This window comes from Molothrus ater, chromosome Z, assembly GCF_012460135.2.
Source record: "Molothrus ater isolate BHLD 08-10-18 breed brown headed cowbird chromosome Z, BPBGC_Mater_1.1, whole genome shotgun sequence".
Classification (NCBI taxonomy): domain Eukaryota; kingdom Metazoa; phylum Chordata; class Aves; order Passeriformes; family Icteridae; genus Molothrus; species Molothrus ater.
This window is the reverse complement of record NC_050511.2, coordinates 15,483,142-15,502,843: the sequence shown is the minus strand read 5'-3', so window position 1 is coordinate 15,502,843 and position 19,702 is coordinate 15,483,142. Positions and strand designations below refer to the sequence as shown.

Genomic DNA, 19,702 nt, shown 5'->3' with positions numbered 1-19,702 from the left:
AGTACTGTCACCTAAAGCTAATAAGGCCTACTGAAAATAATGTAGCTGTCTCAGATTCCAGTCTTTGATGAATAACTTTAAAGAGAAATACTAAGCGTAGGCTCTAGTTCACAATATGAATGAATTGAACACTTTTATAATAGCTTAATATAGTATAAAGCATTGTAAACCAAGACAAGTGCATTTTAAAATTTAACTGAGATTTTAATTTTTCATAAGATTTTGGAAAGGTATTTTAAGAAAGTCAATAAGCAAAATAATTCCAGATAGTTGAATTGCATTTTTAATTATGATAATCAGCAGCAGAGAGATCTGAACAGCAAAAGTTTATTCTTTTATACAGTCAAATCTTTATAAAACCATCTATCTTACCAAAAGTCACACTGATTTCTGACCTTGAATGAAAGAAGACAATGAGCTTAGTGTGAATAATAACCTGGGAAAAGATTCTCCTTCTCATAGCCTCCTGTTTCTTCTTCAAAGAAGATTCAGAATATGCCTGAAGAAATAGAGTTGAACTTGGAAATCATCAAAAGTATTCAAAAATCATCACAAATAACCTTGATAATATGAATTAAAGGAGAATGAAATCTTGTTGGTCAATGAAATTACTTGGAGAGTGATACCTGAAAACTATGAATATTTACCTAGGAAATAGTAGGTATAATCTTTATTATTTGTATTATAAGTCTGGATGTTATAATATCATCAATATTATTTTAAAGACATTCGGAAGTTCCACACAGAATAGAATAATAATATTTCTTGGATCTTAATCATATTCAATGCATAGCTACCAAGAAAATTTTCAATTTTGCTGAGGTTCTGAAAGAATTAAAGACCAGGTGCATCACAATACTCTATGTAACATCAGTGGATGCATTGCAGTTGCTTACATCTCAGAATTCTCAAACCAGAGCCTCTACAAGCTAGTCACTCTTGCCATTAATGCTTCTTCAACATTTTACCAGGAAAGACTTTTTGGATAAAAATGTGAAATTCTTTCTGAGACCCAGGACAATTTACTGTAACCAGATAAGGTCTTTAAGAAAAATTAATAATCCTTCATAATCAAAGACAGTGTGATTCTTTCATGATGGAATTTTTATTCTGAGCTGTTGAAATACAAATGCAAACAGTGCACAAATGCATTACACTCATTAAGGATTTCTAAGCTCAACCAGATCTGTCACCATACTATCCATACATCTGAAACTAAATCAAACCTTTACAGATTAAAGTTTGCCTACCTGATACATCCAATGCATAGCTTATTTTATCTGTAATTGAGTTAGACCCTACTGTTTATATCCAGACAGAGAGATTCTTGAATTCACTTTGAGTTGTGCTGCTTCAGTAGAGCTCTCTAGAAGTGTTGCAAAACTGCAAAATAGAAGTTTTATCTTTTTCTTCAATGACTTGGGTTGGCAGTTCCCTGTATGAAATGCTCATTACCAAGTAACACAGTTAATCTAGGATTTCCAACAGAAAACACCAGAAAGGTAGGCATGAAGATGAAAGTACTTTCAAACCCACACAGGGGAAAGGACTGACTTCATTTTTAAAACTATATATGAGCTATAAGTGAATATGAAAATTGGTCCTGAACTTTTTCTGATTATTTAAATACATAGTTTAATACTGAATCTTTTTTATTCCTGTCACTACAAATACAAGCTTAATATTTATCCCACATTGGTAAAAGGGAGAGTATAAAAGAACAAAGTACCAATCCTTCCCCTTTGTTGCTTTAAAAGGAATTTTGAAAAAATTCCTTTTAATTGAATCCCTGTTCATTGGACATGGGGGGAAACAGTGAAAAAGTATGAAGAAAACACAGAGAAAATGTCTTCTTTACCTCACTTTTCAATAGTAGGACCAACTGGGTTTTGAGTACTAGGCCTCCTAAGCTGGAAGGCAGGGACAGGGAGCAAATGAAGTTCCATAATCCAAGACTACACAGTCAGAGGTCTCCTACACCATCTAGACACACAGAGATCTATGGAACCAGATGAGATCCTCTCATGGCTACCGAGGGACCTGGTGGAAGTTCTCACTGAGCTTCTTCCCATTTATCAGCAGTCCTGGCTCACTGGGGAGCTCCAGTTGACCAGAGGTTGGCAAACATGACCCATCCACAAGAAGGACAGGGAGAATCAAGAGAACTGCAAGCCTGTCAGCCTGACCCTGGTACTGCAGCAAAGCTGGGGAGAGGTCATCTCCAGTGCCATCAAGTGACACATGCAGCACACCCAGGGGATCAGGCCCAGCCAGATGAGTTTATGAAAGGCAAGTCCTGCTGGGCTAACATGATCTCCCTCTATGACAGACTGACCAACTCAGTTTATGAGGAAGAGGCTGTGTATATTGTCTGCCTGGACATTTGTTAAGCTTCCAAAAATGTTTCCACAGCATTTTCATGGAGAAACTGCCTGCTCATGTCTTGGACAGATGCCATTTTCATTTGGTTAAAAACTCAATGGATGGCCGGGCCCAGAAAGTGGTGAATGCAGATAAATCCTGTTGGTGGCCAGACACCAGCAGGGCTCTGCAGGGCTCTGTACTGGGGACAGTCGTGTTTAATGTGTTTGCTGATGAGCTGGATGAGGGCATCAAGTGCACCCTCAGTCAGTTTGCAGGTGACACAAAGCTGGGTGAGAGTGTTGATCTGATGGAGGGCAGGAAGTCTCTGCAGAGGGATCTGGACAGGCTGGATCATGGGCTGAGGCCAATGGAGTGAGGTTCAACAAGGCCAAGTGCTGAGTCCTTCCTTTGGGTCACAACAGCCCCAGGCAGTGCCACAGGCTGGGGCAGAGTGGCTGGAAAGGACCTGGGGGTGCTGGTGACAGCAGCTGAACATGAGCCAGGCTGTGCCCAGGTGGCCAAGAAGGCCAATGGCATCCTGGCCTGGATCAGCAATGCTGTGGCCAGCAGGGCCAGGGCAGGGATTGTCCCCCTGTGCTGGGCCCTGCTGAGGCCACACCTCCAGTGCTGGGTCCAGCTCTGGGCCCTCACTGCAGGAAAGGCACTGAGGGGCTGGAGAGAGTCCAGAGAAGGGCAATGGAGCTGGGGCAGGGTCTGGAGCACAAGTGCTGTGAGTAAGAAAGCTGGGAGTGTTAAGCCAGGAGAAAAGGTGTATAGAGAGAGAACTTATATTTCTCTAGAAGTAGCTGAAAAGAGGTTGCAATGGCGGGTGGTGGGGGGTGGGGGGGTGGTGGTGATGGAGGGGTGGGGGGTTCAGTCTCTTCTCTCAGAAAACAAGTTGAGTCAGAGGAGATTCAGGCAGGATGCTAGAGGAAATTTCTTCATGGGAATTTTAACAGGCTGCCCAAAGGAGTGGTTGAGTCACCATCCCTAGGGGTATTTAAAAGATATGTAGATGTGGCACTTCGTAAGGTGGTTTAATGTTGACCTTGGCAGTGTTAGGTCAACAATTGGATTAGATGACTTCAGAGGTCTTTTCCAATCTAAATGATTCTGTGATTCTATGAATGTACCACTTGGCCCTCTAGCTCTTTATCAGCCTATAGTAATGTTTTTCTGCAGCAGTTTCCTGAACTGAGTCTATTCTCAAGCTTGTTTTCTTCTACTTCCATTATCAGACTACAGTAATGTTTTTCTGCAGCAGTTTCCTGGACTGAGTTTAGTCTCAAGACTGTTTTCTTCTACTTCCATTACCTGATACCAGTAGAGGAAACATAACCTTACTTCTGAAGCACCTCAATATTCGGCTAAGATCTTCAGAAAGTAGCATGATGACACAGCGTTTAAAAACAAACAAAATAAATTTTGAGACTCAGTCACATGTGTCTGCATTTCTCAGCTTGATTTAAATAGCAAGAAAATACAAATCCCCTATCCTTACATTTTAGAGATTAATATCTATAAAGCATTACACACACTATTTACTTACAATTCATAATAAATAAGGAAAGCTTTATGCTGAAAGTAAATTCAAGCACAAGGACTTAAGTAATCAAGTGTTTTAAATCACTCTGATTAATCACTAGAATATTTCAAAGGATCTGGTTTCTGCATATTTTGCAGAGAAAATGTCTTTTACTCAAACTAACTTCTCTACTTCTCTCTGGTCTATGTGTAATTCATGAACCTTTAAACATTATGGGATTATAGAGAGCTAAGCTGACATTTTTACTTTCACTTAGCAGTCTGAATAATTGGTACACTCCAAGCATTTTAAATACTAAAATAATCATTGCTTTGAATTCATCTTGTGATGTCATAGCAGCTTACGATTGACATAATAAATTTCAAGAATATGAAAGCTTGAAAAGAATGTTAAACATATCTTATGCTAATACATAACAATTAAATGATCTATAACTAGTAGTATATTCTGATGTTAACTTTAATGAAATGCTTTTTAAATGTATAATGTATTGTTATTGGCTTTCCACTTCAGGGCAAGAGGAGAATTCATTAATTTTTTTAGTGTGTTTTTCTCAGAATCACAAAGAAATATATAGGAAAAATTTCAAATTTACTTAATATCTTGAATAAATTGGAAGTTCAGGGATGAAAATTAAAAATTTTACTTTAAGTGTTGGAAACTGCCCTGGAAGCCAATCACAATCAAGTAACAAACAGCTGCAGCACGTGTCAGCTGCAATTTAACGTGAAAACTCAGCTGGCAATTCTTTCCTAAGAGAAATTGGAGTGGAGGACATATAGCCCCCCAACAGTCAGCACATGATGCACTTGATCCCATGGTTCAGAAAAGTACACAAGGCCATGCCTTAAAGGAGTAGATAAGATCTGTCACAAGCTACAAAATTTCTGGAATAACCCCCCACAATTTAGAGTACTACAACCACTTCTCTCCTAAGGGAGACTTCTTCTGGTTAGTGGAATTAGAATGGATTTAGTATGTTCAACAGATATTGAACAGAAGACATCCATCAAAACAGAAGACCAAAAGTTGAGTTTTGGTTTTGGATCTTGCTAAATTAGCTCTGAAATATTGCTGCCAGTTGAAGAGACATCAACAAAATAGGAATTAAGAAAAAAAGTAATTTTTTCCTTAGAAATAATTTTTTCTATATTAGCTTGTACGGAGCCATGTTTTTTGTGTTGGAATGTGTGGAACATATTGGGATGATTTTGTTATTGCTAAACAGGTCTTAGACAGAGTCAAGGCCACCTGTTCCTTATCCCCTCCCACCACTGAGCAGGATGGGGAAGTGAGGACACAGTGAGGACAGCTGACCCAGCTGGCCACAGGGACATGATGTACCATGAGACGTCCTGCTTGGTACAGAAAGCTGAAGGAAGGAGGAGAAAGGATGGGACAATCACAGGGACCACTGTTACATGTGATGAAGCCCTGCTGTCCTGAGGATGGCTGACACCTCCCTGCCCATGGGAAGCATTGAATGAATCCCTTGCTTTGCTCTGTATGTGTTCACAGCTTTTGCTTCCCTATTAAAATGTCCATATCTCCACCTGTGAGTTCTCTCAGGTTTGCTCTTCTGCTTCTCCTCCTCATCTGCTGTGGGAGCATGAATGAGTGGCTGTGTGTTGTCAGCTTGGATTAAACCATGACAGCAGAAATCATACTGCCCTTCATAGATACCAAGACGGTTATTGAACACCAACACATTGAGTCAGGAGAAAAGTCCCATTGTCCTTCTGAAAAAAACCTTAATTTTTTTAGGAAAAAAAAGTAGCTTAAAAAGAAAGAGTAAGAGAGGTTGCTTTTCCTAGGCACAAACCACACAGAGATAGTATTTGTATGCAAAAATAGTAAGATATTTCTTTTGGACTGATTCCCATCTGCTGCTGCCAGTGTTCTCTCCTGTCATTTATATGATGTTCTCCCCTGGTCAGAAACAGTAACAGGGAGAGGTTTCATTAAGTGTGGAATTTTTTGAAAGGAAGGCAGAAATGAGAACAAACTGCTTTGTATTAGTAGTCTTTTGCTAGAAGAGGGTCTGTAGCTCATAAAGTCTCAGAAGTTTCTCTTTCACCTCCAAATTCAGGTACATTCTTGATCTTCCTATTGACAGTTCATTTCTCCTCTCTGGCTTTTATATACTAGGGTTGGAGTTCTTTCTATATGGTTACAAAGAATGTTAAAATTTAGTGGTAAAGTATTTAGGATTCCAGTGTCAAAATCCTTGTCAAAAATGGAATGCAACTAAGAGATCCCTGACAACGCATAAACAGCATCAGTAGAAGGTGATCGGATCTGATAACTGTTTCAAGATAAACCTCACAGAAAATAGAACAAGAATAGTATGAAATTCTGGTTTATATTACAGTAGTACAGAAAATCTCTTTTACATTACAGTAGCACCAAACATTCACAAGGAAGACTGACATATTCTTGCTTTGAATACCCTACAATCACTCAGCACAGAAAGGATTTTCTTGGAAAATAGCTTGCTCTAACTCAGAAGAAGCATCCTTTACTTATTCATCTATAATATATGTAAGGATAAAAAAAAAAAAAAATCAGTTAAGCTTTTGAAGCTGCACCACAGTAAGCAGTGTAATTGTTGATTGTCTTCAGCTTGGTAATGGATTACACAGGAAACAGATCTGGAATATACATACAACCACACAACTGCCAAGCAATGATCATCATACAAGCATGATTAAGCTGCAGTTCCAAGTAAATATGGCAGTGACAAAAACTCCCATGATAGCAGTCTATAAACAAGACAAGTTCTCCACTGCAGAAGAAGAGGTTTTACATTTTCTAAAATGAGTGAACAAAGATTTCCATGTGGATAATTACTGCAAGGCTGACTGGAGTTTATGCAAAATAAATCACTCAAAAATGCCTGTCACCTGGCATGATGAAAGGAAATATGAAAATTGAATTAGTCATAAATGTAATTTTATCACAGCATCTAAGAGCAAAAGTACTGAATTATTTTTAATGCACAATTGTTTTGTTGATTGTTTTAATTGCTAAGGAACTCAGAGATCTGCAAGATGGCTTCTGCAGAAGGAATACTGTGGTATGTCATTAACTACAACATCAAATTAAAGTGTTCCACAAGATTCACTTATAGCTAAAGTGCCTATATTAATTTTTTCTATATTGCCGTCAGTGTATTGTTTCTTCCTATAAGTGGAGAAACAATTAAAGAATTGATTGAAAGGGACACATCCATCTCCTGTCATCGCTGATGCTTAAAACTCTAGAAAAACAAAAATATTTATGGGAATCCTTTGCTACTAAAGGGAAAAAAATTGTTATATTTTCTTTTTTTTTTTCACCATTTTAAAAACATGAAATGAAATTTAAAATATTTTCAAATGCATATTAAAATTTAAAAGTTTTCATTCACAAATTATAGTGACAACTCTACCAGGTAGACTTTTTTTTAAAATTAATGGATAATGAAAATTATTCCTTGCTAGTTGTTGAGTTATCTCATTCTTTCTATTTAAAATTTTCTGTTTATTTTAATTTCAAGTCCTTTTTTCCCCATCTGTCAAGATAGTTTCAAAGTCTTAGAGGGTATATCTTTATGTCCACCTTAAAGAAATGAAAATTCTGAGATATAGAACAAAAAAATTATTTATTTATTTATTTATTTATTTATATATACCTTTCAATTAAAACAGAATCAGAGGAACAAACTCCAAAATGTTTTCCAACACACCAAAAATTACTTTAGTATTTTATCTGGATAGTGGCCTGTTGAAAAGCTTAGTACTTTAAGGGTGAGTGCTAAGGCACTTCTCACAGATGAAAATGGCATCTCTCTCAGTAAAAAGGTCTTTTTTTTTTTTTTTTATGACACAGTCTTAAAATTAGAATAGTCTGGTGTGTGATTAAATTTATAACATAATGCATTTTGCTGAAGGATAAATTATTGATGACACTATCCTTAGTCATAAATGTAAATCTATTCCAAAAAATACATCACAGCAAAGCTGAAAAAGGGAATGAAAGTTCAGTTTTATTTATTACCTCTCATATACTTTCGAATTATTTTCCATCAAACAAATTACTGAAGGCCAATACTGCTGCTTCATCTAAAAGAATCCAAACTTTCCAGAAAAAAAGTAACATTAATGAAAGCTTGAAACATGACAAAAACCTGGATGAAGACTGAGGAATTTTAAGATGAGTGTAACATATTGTTAAATTCCATGGGCTGTTTGACCTTTCTTCCACCAACGAGTATGATGTGAATATGTGTAATGATGCCTTGTCATGCTGTAGTTCCAGAGATGTATTAAAACTTATGGAGTATGTTATGAACACTTTAGATTCATCAATATAAATAAAGTATTTATTTTCCTTTAGCAAACATATTCAGATAGGTGAGATTTAAAATGCAAATAATAGGTCTAATTTAAAATGCAAATAATTTTATTAACTCCTTTCTGGGAAAAAAAAACCCAAAACCAACCAAACTTAATTATATAGAATCTACTCAGCTGTGGTATGTCACATCTAGATTGTACATTCAAAGACAGTAGAAATTTACTTTTAGGGTAGAAATACATGAAGTTTTGTTAGCATGCCCCTTAAAGTACTGTGCCTGTGTCATCCTTTTGATGAAAGAACAATAGAAGCTTGATGTTTTTGTACCTCCCATTCACAGTATGTTTGAAAAATAACACAAAAAACAATTAATAATTAGATTTTATAAACAAGGTAATTAATTGCTTTGTCTTTTGGAGTCAGCATGAGCAGCAATCTTGCCTACTGCCCTATGAGCAGTATATCTATTTTTTGCTGCCTTTTGTGAAAAATTAGATGGCAAAGTAGCAACCTTACTCCAGTATGAGTTATTTGCAGTGTTGCTGCAAAATAATAAGAGCTTGCAACAAAGCAATACAAACACAGCATGAGATTTTATGAGTACTGAATCTTGATGGAGGAAGATAAACAAGTCATGAAAAATGTCCCAAAGGACTGAATGTTTTTCAGTGGTTTTTTTTCCCAAATGTGGAATGAAATCCTAAAGCATTTGTTTCTAAAATCTCTGCTATAAACTCTCCCTTCCCTATAATCTCGTCGGCTCTGGGGCAACAGAATCTCTAAGGTCAACCTTTCTGCTAACTACAACGCTTATATTTCTCCTCTATTTCTTGGCAGTAGAAAGGAATGGATGATTTATTTTTAGTGAGTTGCTCAACCCAGCACAAGGAACTCGGTAAGTGACTTTTTTTTTTAACTGTCAGGATTGCCAGCAATAGCACTGCTCACAGTAGTATTAACTGCATCTATAAACCCCAGCACCACTTCTCTTGGCTCAGCCACAGTCGTATGTTCTTCAAATTTCTTTCTGATATTTCAGGCTCTCTTTTCCACAACATGATGAGTAATGTGTGAGATAAACTGGCATGTGTTATGAGACTAGCACAGCATGCATGGGTGAATTAGTTGCATTATCACTATAAATGACAAAAAAGTTTTCTGACCCATAACATATGTTTGGGTGAGAGGAGAAAGATGCAAGAGAAAGCAGTAATGACATGATACTGCTACTCCATCTTAAAACAGATGTTTCTTTTAATCAAACAAGAATAGTAACCACAAAACAAAAAGTTGTTTAGAGTTCCTTATTCTTTCCTTAAAAAAAAGTTTATTTGGGAAATTAGAACATTTTAAAGAAGTCTCTCCTCTGTTCCCAGGCTGATCAATTTAAATTTTCACTCTACCTTAAGTGGAATTTATTTGCTTAAATCTCTCCAGCGTTGACTGAAGAATTAATACTACAGTGTCCTATCAGAAGTCTCTCCACAAATAAATCATCAAACACAAAATAAAAATCTGTAAAATCAAAAACAATATTAAAGCAAAACACAGAGAATTATGTGCTGTTTTCTTTCAGCAATGTTATGAAGAGATCCCATTAAAAAGTTTTGTGAGCATACAGATGATTTTTAACACTCAGCTGTCTAAAATAGTAGTCCATAAAAAGGAAATAGAAAGTAAGCTTTGTTGTCTATGGAAATCACTCTTTAAAAGGTTCTTTCAATTACAATATATTGAAGCAGGTCTGCAAATGCTGACTGCAGTACTAAGTTCATTTTACAACCAAGACATGAAAGCTGGAAGTGTAGATCCCAGGCAGATGAGAATGGCAACAGCATTTGTTAAATCATCAGGAAGGCGCCTTTGTGCTCTCTTTCTTTCTGTCTTGCACATTTCAGGAAGTTATACACAAACAGTTTGAAAATTCTTTCATTATCATTATTCCAACCTCCTCAAAATACTCTTTCGCTACATTCCCTTAATGGGGCATGATGGAAATCAAGCTCCTGTTCCCCTGGGCTACTCTGGCTGTGGGAGATGCCACAGTGCAGGGCCACAGCAACCTCCCTCTGCACGTGGGGTGGGTCACAGCCCACAGGAGCCTCTCAGTCTACAAGGGGTAGCTGGGCGTGGGTGGAAATGCAGCTGCTTCAGAGAGATGTGCAACACCCAGTTTCCCCGCCCTCCCTCTGCTCCTCTGCTCTGCCCTTGTGCCACCTTTGGTTTCCTGCTTTAGCTAAGAGTCACTCGGGATGGGCTCTTCTCTTTGGGGTCCTGCATGCTTACACCTCAGCAGCTGCGCTTCTGCACGCTGGTAGTGCTGAGCACACAAGCAGAGGTGTCCTCTTGGCTTTGCTACTGTGACAGGACACTGTGACGTCTCTGAAAGCAGCAGCCTGCGCTCAGTGGGACCCCAGCGACCCCCCGACCCCTCCAGCTCTGGGGGTCCCACTTGTCACACGGGTGGAGCCACGGCTGTGCACCAGGGCAGGCAGGGGCTGTGCACGCAGTGAGGCACTGTGAAAGGTGAGGAAGGTGATGCTTCACTGGGGGCAGAGTTTCCAGCGAGCAGTTCGTGGAGTTGCTTCTTATTGGCAGAGGTTTGCTGAGTCCACGTGGGATTCCTGACATTTCCTCATTTCCTCCCACCAGGTCTGAGGTTCAAGTAAATAAATAAACTGTAAATGACAAGGAGAAAGACCAGGAGAGGGTTCCGGCTGTCATCATGCAAATCCAGAATGCTTTTGACTGCAGCTATATTCCATTTATATCAACAAATTAAAACACAAAGTCACATTTGTAAAAAAAATTAAAAAGATGTTCTGTCAGAAAATTATTCACAAAACTATCATTGTTTATGTTATATTCTTTCTTTACATATTTACAGTATGATCTCAGCAAAGTGATTCCTGTGTAAGTTAAAAAGAGAATTTTTCAATTCTTTTTGTGGCACCAATGAAGGGTAAAAAGGAAGGTACATACTTGTCATGCAGGTATAACTCCATTACCTCCCTGTCTCATTGTACAGCAAGGCAATCTATCCACACATTAATTATTTACATTGAAAGACTCCTTCATGTACAAACAAATGCTCTGTAATAAAGTTGGATGAAAAATGTTACTTATATTTTGGCATCACAATAACTGGCCTATCTCCACTATTACTGACACAAGAAGTGCAAACAAACTTCAGCTGGTAGATCTAAACACCAGACAAGGTCTGATTCTGACACAGCAAGCTAATCAGCTTCAACCCTCTGTTTAGTAAAATAACTTTCTGGTTACCTGGACAGTTAAACTTGCTAATATATATGAAGAAAATTTAGGTTACTTATTTTGATATTCAGTTCATTTCAATATCCCCATATAGTCATATTGTCTAAATGTATGCTGTGCTACTACATCAAAGAATTTAAAATTTTTTGCAGAGTTTTTGCATCCAAAAAGATACTTTTTTTTGTGAAATATTTCATTTTCTGGGTATTCCCATTGGAAACATAAGCCATGAAACAGCAGCTTCAATACATTCCTGTATTTAAATTGCTCTTGTCAGACTTCAGAGTCAATACCCACAAATAAAGAGTGGAGACTTAATTCATCCAGTCCACATGAACTTCTGCTTTCAGCTTTGAGGTCTCAAATGTAGGTTTTTCATGACTGAACCATTCCTGTGGGTTCCCATGTGGACAAGAGTTCACCCTCTGTTTTTGTTTCAGGCATGGTGATAAGCAACAGACAGTTTAGGTAACCTGCCATTTGCAGTCTTGATCTAAGTGGACCCCAATTCCTCCTCTGGAGCTTTAATGCTTATTTACATTAAGGTACTTTTCATGAAAAATAATATCTTGTGTAGGGCAAATATGTTTAATGTTTACTGCATTTATTACATAGTAACTATTCTCCTTAAAAAAATATTTACCTCAATCTGAAAGCCCTCCTCATTTTAAAATAACACTAAGCTAGTTTACATAGAGACTTTACAATCACATTATTTTTCAATAACTTATTTTCATTGATCGGTGTAACAGTTTGACATGTTATTTATGGGCTACTGTGATGAATCACATCCGTTTCCAAGGTAAAGTAAGCAAATTCTCTGTTTATAGGATTAAAGTTGAAGGTCAAACTTTGATTATATTTTCTATTCTACTACAGCAATATAAAGCAAGGCCTTTAGACTTCAGAATTGGCAACCAGTCATATGAGATGCTTTTATACTTAAAAATTGACCACAAATTTTGATTAAATCACAATTAACATCTGAGAGGCAGGAAACCTAGCAGTTAACTGCAATAGACTCAGAGAGGAATTTATTTTGTGTTTTGAATATGCTTTTTTTTTTTTTTACCTTGCAAAGAGGATTTATTTATTTTTAATCTTTTTTAAGAAAAGAGTTTTTATTTACTGGAGTGTGAGAGCTGATAAAACACTAGCCTTCAATGCTTATGGTGCCTTGTGGTATTTATCTAATTCACTGGCCCACTGCTGTTGAACTCTACCACTGTATATTTATCAGTTGGCCATTGGCAGGTGCAAGTGAAATTTTCTTTGTCGAGAAATGTAATGCATAAACAACATTTAACCCCTTTTTTTAGCAACACATTGTTAAAGTCTCAGCTGGGGTCTCAGAGCTGCTGAAGCACTGGCAACCTTAAATTGTAAAGGAAGTTGTTGTGCAATGCAATAATTAATTACCCAGATGCTCTCCGCTCCAGTCAAAAGCAATGCCCAGCACACTTACACAGCCAAAGGGAGAGGGCATAGATGATGGAAACATTTGTGTTAAAAGATAAACGTATGCAGATCAGAATCCCATCCAAAATATCCCTACCAAATTATTTCAAAAAGGAACAGGAAAGGGAAGATGGTGAAGTACATGCTTTCACTGAGCTGTGGAAAGGTTGTTTCAGAGGTTTCTTGATACAACATGAGTATTGTTGCATTTAGATTAGAGGTACTGACCTTGCTTCATCACCCAGCTTTACAAACCTGTCTCTATGCTGTATGTCTTTTTTGTCTTGCAAGGATTTATGTCAAATCATTTGTTATCACGTACATTGTTGTGCCAAGATTTGCAAATCCTGGCTTGTGACTGCAGCTGTTCTTTTAGGTCAGGATTATGGAATATTTTTGGTACATGCAGTAGAAACAGACATGACTCTCCCTTCAAACTAAACTCTTCTTCAGAGAGATCTGAATTATACTTAGAGGTTACTACACAGGGAGGTTTTGCTCTGTCCTTTTTAAGCAAGGGAAGAAGAATCCACTCACACAGGGGCATCCTGATTCACGGAACTTTCTAATGCTAGGTCTGTCCAGGGACCTGTCCCAGTACTAAAAGTGAACTGGTAGAGCTTAGGAAGAACAGGTTTGTACGGAAGGACAGAAACATAAACCATGCTGTGGCACCATGAGGAAGGAGGCTGTGTGAAAATCTCTGTACATTACTGTTACAGGCATAAATCTAGAAATCTCTCTACTTCTTCTTCGGGAACCCATATTGGCCCTTTTTAGCTCTCCTGGCACATTTCAATGGATGAAAAGGATTGAATTGACAAAGGAGACTGAGCTACCTCCTGGATGTTGTAGCTTTAACTGTATGGATTGAGGTGTGGATGAGGATGAGCTGAAAGAATATTAGGGAAGTCTGTCAGAGCTGACTGCCTTCAGGATGTCAAGACTGGATGCAGAGCTCTCACAGAGTCCCAGAGAGCTGATCAGAGACAGTTTTTTATAGTTTTGTGACTCAAAGTGTGCCTTTTAGGGCAGGCTTAGGCCTGAGCAATAGGAGATACATAAACACCCCAGCCCAGAAAAAGTCTCAGGAAGCACAAACTCTGGAACAGTTTAGTTCAGAGACACAATTTGTGCTAGAGCCCATGCCCAAAAATTGCTACATACTCTCATGCCATTTTACTTGAAATGGCATTTGTGAAATGGCATTGGTGAAATGGCAATTTCACAAAAAGACAGAATGAAGGTTATACCTGTTTCCTTCCCTGATTACTTGCAGGCTTAGATAGGGGAAAATTTACACCCAAAAGTGAGGGTTTTGATAAGAGAGCAACTGAACCCCACACAACTCCTAATAAGCACTCTGTGGATGCCTCCTGCCATCAGCTATGCATTAGTTTAGCATGGCTTGAGCCAAAGTTTATGCAGCTTGAACAAGATGAAAAGTGGAGCCCCTGCTCCTTTTTATTCTCAGGGAGAGATATGGATGTCACACACGGCCTTGTCCTTACTGAAGAAAATTTTGCATTCTCTTCAGCAATTCAGTCTTTATCTCTGAGTTTCTGCACCCACACCAATTAAATGATTCCATCTTTAGCACTAAAGAATTTGTCTTGTAAAATAGGTCCTCAGCTTTGAAGTTTAGTACAATTAAAATAAAATACTGCAAATTAGGAATGCAGTGAATCAGTTATTACACAAATGCATTCTATTAATGATTTAGGACTACTCTCATGAGCAAGAATTCTCAGGACTGGATTCTATACTCATTAAGGGAGAGCCTGGTTTTACTGCTAACTTGCAAACACCAGATGGAACACAACAGGATCCTTACACAGCATAAAGGTGAGCAAATATATAATTTCTTACAGGATCAGAGTCCTCCCAAAGCAACGCTTGTACTTCACTGATTTCTACCAACAAGGATTAAGCTGTGCAGTTTTCTTGTGTGCTGTAACTTTTGACAACAATAAAATGTTCCCTATTGCCATATGACACAGCCAGGTCCAGATGTGCTATTTTGGTTTGAGATGGTTAAACTTTTTTTTGTTACTATGGATATTATCTACTGAATGGTTTACTTACAGCCTCAAGGCTGTCATCGCGTACTGTTTAATTTATAGAGCTGGTCCAAATCTCTGTGGAAAAAAAAGTCACCAATATTTCTCACAACTTTCTTTGATTTATTTTTCAGTGTCAACCAAGACATAACATTTATTATGATTCACCTTAGCATGATGACATTTCATTATTCTTACTGAAGAAGATGTTCCTGAAAAAAAAGAGATCAAAATCTCCTTAGCCTTGTGGATATCCCATAATAAATGAGGGGATCTGTTTTTCTTCAGTGCCTCAATAAGAAGAAGTGTTTATGTTTCAGGACCAAGCCCCCACAGAATATTTACAAAATTTGTTGCGAGGTGTTGAGACATAAATCTGAAGTTCAAAACCTACATCAAATACAAATGAAGACCTTTAAAATATAGAGTAAAACAAAAAGTCAGAGATAAAATGTAAATGTTTTTAAGAATTACTGAAATCCTTGTGTCTTCCCCATAAATAACACATAAAAATCATTTTATCAGATCAGATCATTTTATCATTTTATCAGTTGTTAACATCTTATAAATTAATTAAATTGCAGTGTGCTAAAATAAAAAAGCCAAACATTCTAGAGTTACTATATATAGCCACCAAAGCCCATTACACTCTTCCTTGAGCAAGCAAGAGAGAAAGACTTAAAGTAGCATCTGCTTTACATAAGAAATTGTTATCAGAAGCTAAAACCCTGAATTGAAAGTTACTTTGAATTTCACGATGGTAAATGAATATGAATTTATTTTATTAAGGGAAAAATGTCTTCCAGAAATCTCATGGAAAACAACCCAGAGGAGGACATAGTTAAAAATAAGAATAACCAGATAATCTTGACTATAGTTCCTTAGAAAACAGCATCACCCTCATAATTTCAAAATAGCACTTGTTTTATCTCATTCCATGATCTATAAGGCATGCTAGAATTTAATTGCTTCTGGAAAGATTTAGAAAAGTGTCCTGATATATTTATATATAACTGATATTTGTCAAAGCATGCATATTTATTTTTCTTTGTATTTTTGTTTATTAACATTAAGTAATTTATATTTAAATATATACTGAAACAGAATAAATCTCATATTAAGCATTGTATGCAGAAGGAAGCAGAGTCTTGGAGGCATTTGTATTCTGGTCTCAGACTACTTCCCAAGTCATACAAAGGTAGATGTCATAGGGTTCATAAAAAGGTCTCTACTCTGATACTAGCTCTGAGGACAGCATCTGTGGGAACACACGTGAAAGATTATGTGCTTTAAAAATGTGCAGCCTTGCTTGAATGCTAGGACACGAGCAGCTATACAATATCAAGCTCTTATAAAATAGTTTGTGATGGCTGAGGAAATGTATTCTACAAAACAAACTTTTCATTGCTGCAATCAAGTTCATGCATCAGTGTGAGGTGTCAGTGCATCACACAGCTCAGAAGCATAAAGCTGTTTTGTTTCCCCACCTGCATGCTTTCTTAGTCAACCTTGCACTGGAAATGCCCTTTTCTTGCTTCTACCCAGAGTTATACTTCTCTCTCATTCTCCCACCTGCACATGGAACACCAAATGACTGCCTATTCCTTTGGATTTTAGACTAGGGCCAGGGATTCTGCTAGCTATATCTTCACAGTGGGGGCTATTTAGTGACTTTATGCAGCTGAACTACTGTCATAAATATAGGCCATTTTTTCACTAGGTAATTTTTAGCCATGATGTTCCCTGTTTCAGCTGCCAGTGCACTACACAAACACACATGTCAGCACAGAGCAGAGGAGAAGTGCAAGGCTGTGAATAAAAGGCTGAAAGAATGGACAGGAAAGAATTTTCATGGCAGCAGCAGCTTCAATTTGCATCTTATTACAGGCTCACTCAATCTTCCTCTAACAGTCCTTTGCTCAGGTCTGTATACCCCCAGTTGTGGCTTCTAGTGTCTACAGCTATTCCATAACTAGACACTTAATTGTGCCTTTCATTTCACCAGAAGGAAAGAGTTTTAACCCATCTCCTGGTCTTAACACATCCTGCAGTTTGCCCACAGTTCAAAGGTTCATGTGGTATCTGTCTTAATCACTGCTAGGGCAATGGGGAAGCTCTACAGTGAATAGAGAAGTTGGTTTTAATTAAAGAAATAAGTATTTCGTTGTCTCAGCCAATCTGAAGGTTTTTTTATCAGGAGAAAACATTGAACATGTCCCTCTTCTTGTTGTGTAAGTCAAGGCTGGAGTCACAAAATGGGAACTGTGCATTCTACACATCAGGACTGCACAGGTAGGAGCAGCAAAACCCTGGAAACATCAGGTATCTGGGGTAGATAGAAGGTGGTAGGTCAGTCTTGTAACACAGATGGGTTAGGAGGGTTACAACAATCCAGGAAGAAAAGAAAGCAATAGTGTATCCAAAAGCTACATCTAGAGCTTGGAAGTGAAAAACTGAAACTGGTCAAGGAGCTCAAACTGTGGAGTACTGATGGCAGAAGGAAGAAGTGATGGCTGTGTGAAGGCAGGTGGGAGAAGGACTGGTGTGGGGGTGGCCCTGGAGCCCCTCCCCACAAGCTGGGGCCAAGCAGCGAAGCTCTGCTGTGCTGGAGCCGAGGGGCTCCCCCTGCACAGAGCACAGAGCACAGAGCTCTCTGGCTCTCAGCACACACATCTCTGCACCTGACTCCCTTGTGCTGTACAGATTGGCTCTAAGACTCTTTTACGTCACTCTGGGAATGAAATACAAGTAAATCCAGATTAAGGCTTTTTCCTACAGCCAGTGTGGGATAAAGCTTTACTTTCCTCAATATGCACACACTCATGCACCACGTATGCACACACCAGCTTGAGTTACCCTCTTTTTACAGATTCAAGCCCAGCCTTAGACAAGGGACCCTGTTGTAAGCATATATGCCTCGTTATTCTCTGATCAACAATGCATGCAACTTTTTCTGTAATTTATGACATAGTTGAATTTGGCCTACATATGTCATTAGCATCGGGTTCATTTCTTCTAACTCCACTTTTGTCCAAAGATCTTTGATAACAGCATAAATCGTTGCCAAAGCTTAATGCTAATCTCCTGAATTTTGAAAGCACAACAGGCAAAGTCAACCCCTGAATATGTCTGAGACATAAGCATTCAAGATACAAACATTTGCAGAAAATAACAAACAAAGCCGTGTTATTTCTACAGTCAAATAATAGCACTAGTACTGAACAGAGAACAATTTAAGAGAACAAAAACGTAGTGAGATTAAAAATATACCTGATTAAATGGGACTTTTTGTTTTGCCAAATGCCTGGGCTTTTGTTAGAAACAGATAATTCATTTCAATTGTGTGGGTTGAAATTTGTGGGAATGAAACCAGCAGAAAGTGTAGGACATGATTTTTGCAATGGGTGGCCAAGCAGTTACTTATATGCAGTGCTGCCACAATCAAGACTTGGTTTCTATTTGCTGATGAGTGAATTCCAAGCTGAGGGAGGCATGGGAAATTTGCAATGATCTCACTTGGGTGCCCCTCATTCTCCTGCCAAAACTCAGGAATACCTAAAACAAAATTTACTTAAAAACAAGTTCTTCCTTTTTAGCACAGATCATGATGTTCCAAATAAATGGCTGTGTCCTACTGCTAAGTATGATGCCACATCCCCTCGTCATCCTTTCCCCATTTAGACACACAGTGAAATTAAAATTGCATTTAGACCAATGCACACAAAGCCAGACCTATTTTCAGAATTACACTGCAAAAATTAAGAATTTAATTGCTCAGCAAAGCAAGCTTCTCACTCTGTTATTTATTTCTCCTTTTAGTTGATGAAGATACAATCTCCTGCAAACATTCAGATGAATATATCCAAACAGTGAAATCAAGATCCAGGAAAGAGAACTGAAAAGCTATCCCTGGTGACAAGTAATAGTAAGCAGGTAAAAGGAGTTCAGACAAGACAGCAAAGATCATGTTTTTAGCTACTATAACCATCACAAAGTATTGATACACCTTTTCACTAAGTAAATAATAAAAATCTTGGCTTTCATAGTGTTTCACATGGCCTGCCTAGTAGGGGGTGGAGAAACACTGCCTAGCATCCCAGACAACTCCTCTAGGCTCAGAGCTGTCCTCCACTTGTGCCATGCCACAATCTGTGAGAAATGCCCACTCACTCCCTGATGTTAACAGGAGTACAAACCCCAGCCCAGTCCCCTTCTCACCTCTGTGTGTGGCACAAGGTGCACTAATTTCTAAGCACCATTGATCCCAGGCTCAAGCATTATGGCAGCAGCTGAGCAGCCCAAACTATAAATTATCCCTTTGCAATGGCTGGTGAAATAGGGCTTGATTCTCACATCACTTACACAGCAGGCTTGCACCAGTGGAACTGCATGGATTTTTACTGAGGTATATTCAATTCATTCCAATGTAAGCAAGAAGCAGCAGTTACTTTCCAAGTCAAGGGGTTGCTCTGGCAGAGCAATATGAGTAAGGGTGCATCAGCTACCTAAGAGTGCCTTGCCCACAGCAATGTTAAATGCTACCCATGCCATCTGCTTTGCATTCTTCACAAGTCTTCAAATCTTATTTTAAAAAAGGATACAAAGAATTACCATCAAGAATCTATCTCCATTAGCTGGTCAGTCCCTTTCTAACACACTC

General features: G+C 38.2%; 1 protein-coding gene across 1 annotated transcript in view; it reads left to right on the top strand.

Annotated features, from left to right (window-relative positions):
- Window positions 1-2,479: 2,479 nt before the first annotated feature.
- Window positions 2,480-19,702, top strand: part of LOC118699633 (uncharacterized) — a 41,899-nt gene continuing 24,676 nt past the window's right edge. Inside the window, 3 exon segments of the mRNA XM_036403731.1 lie at window positions 2,480-2,654; window positions 2,898-2,918; window positions 2,921-3,089. Coding sequence (XP_036259624.1) covers window positions 2,480-2,654; window positions 2,898-2,918; window positions 2,921-3,089 — 365 coding nt within the window.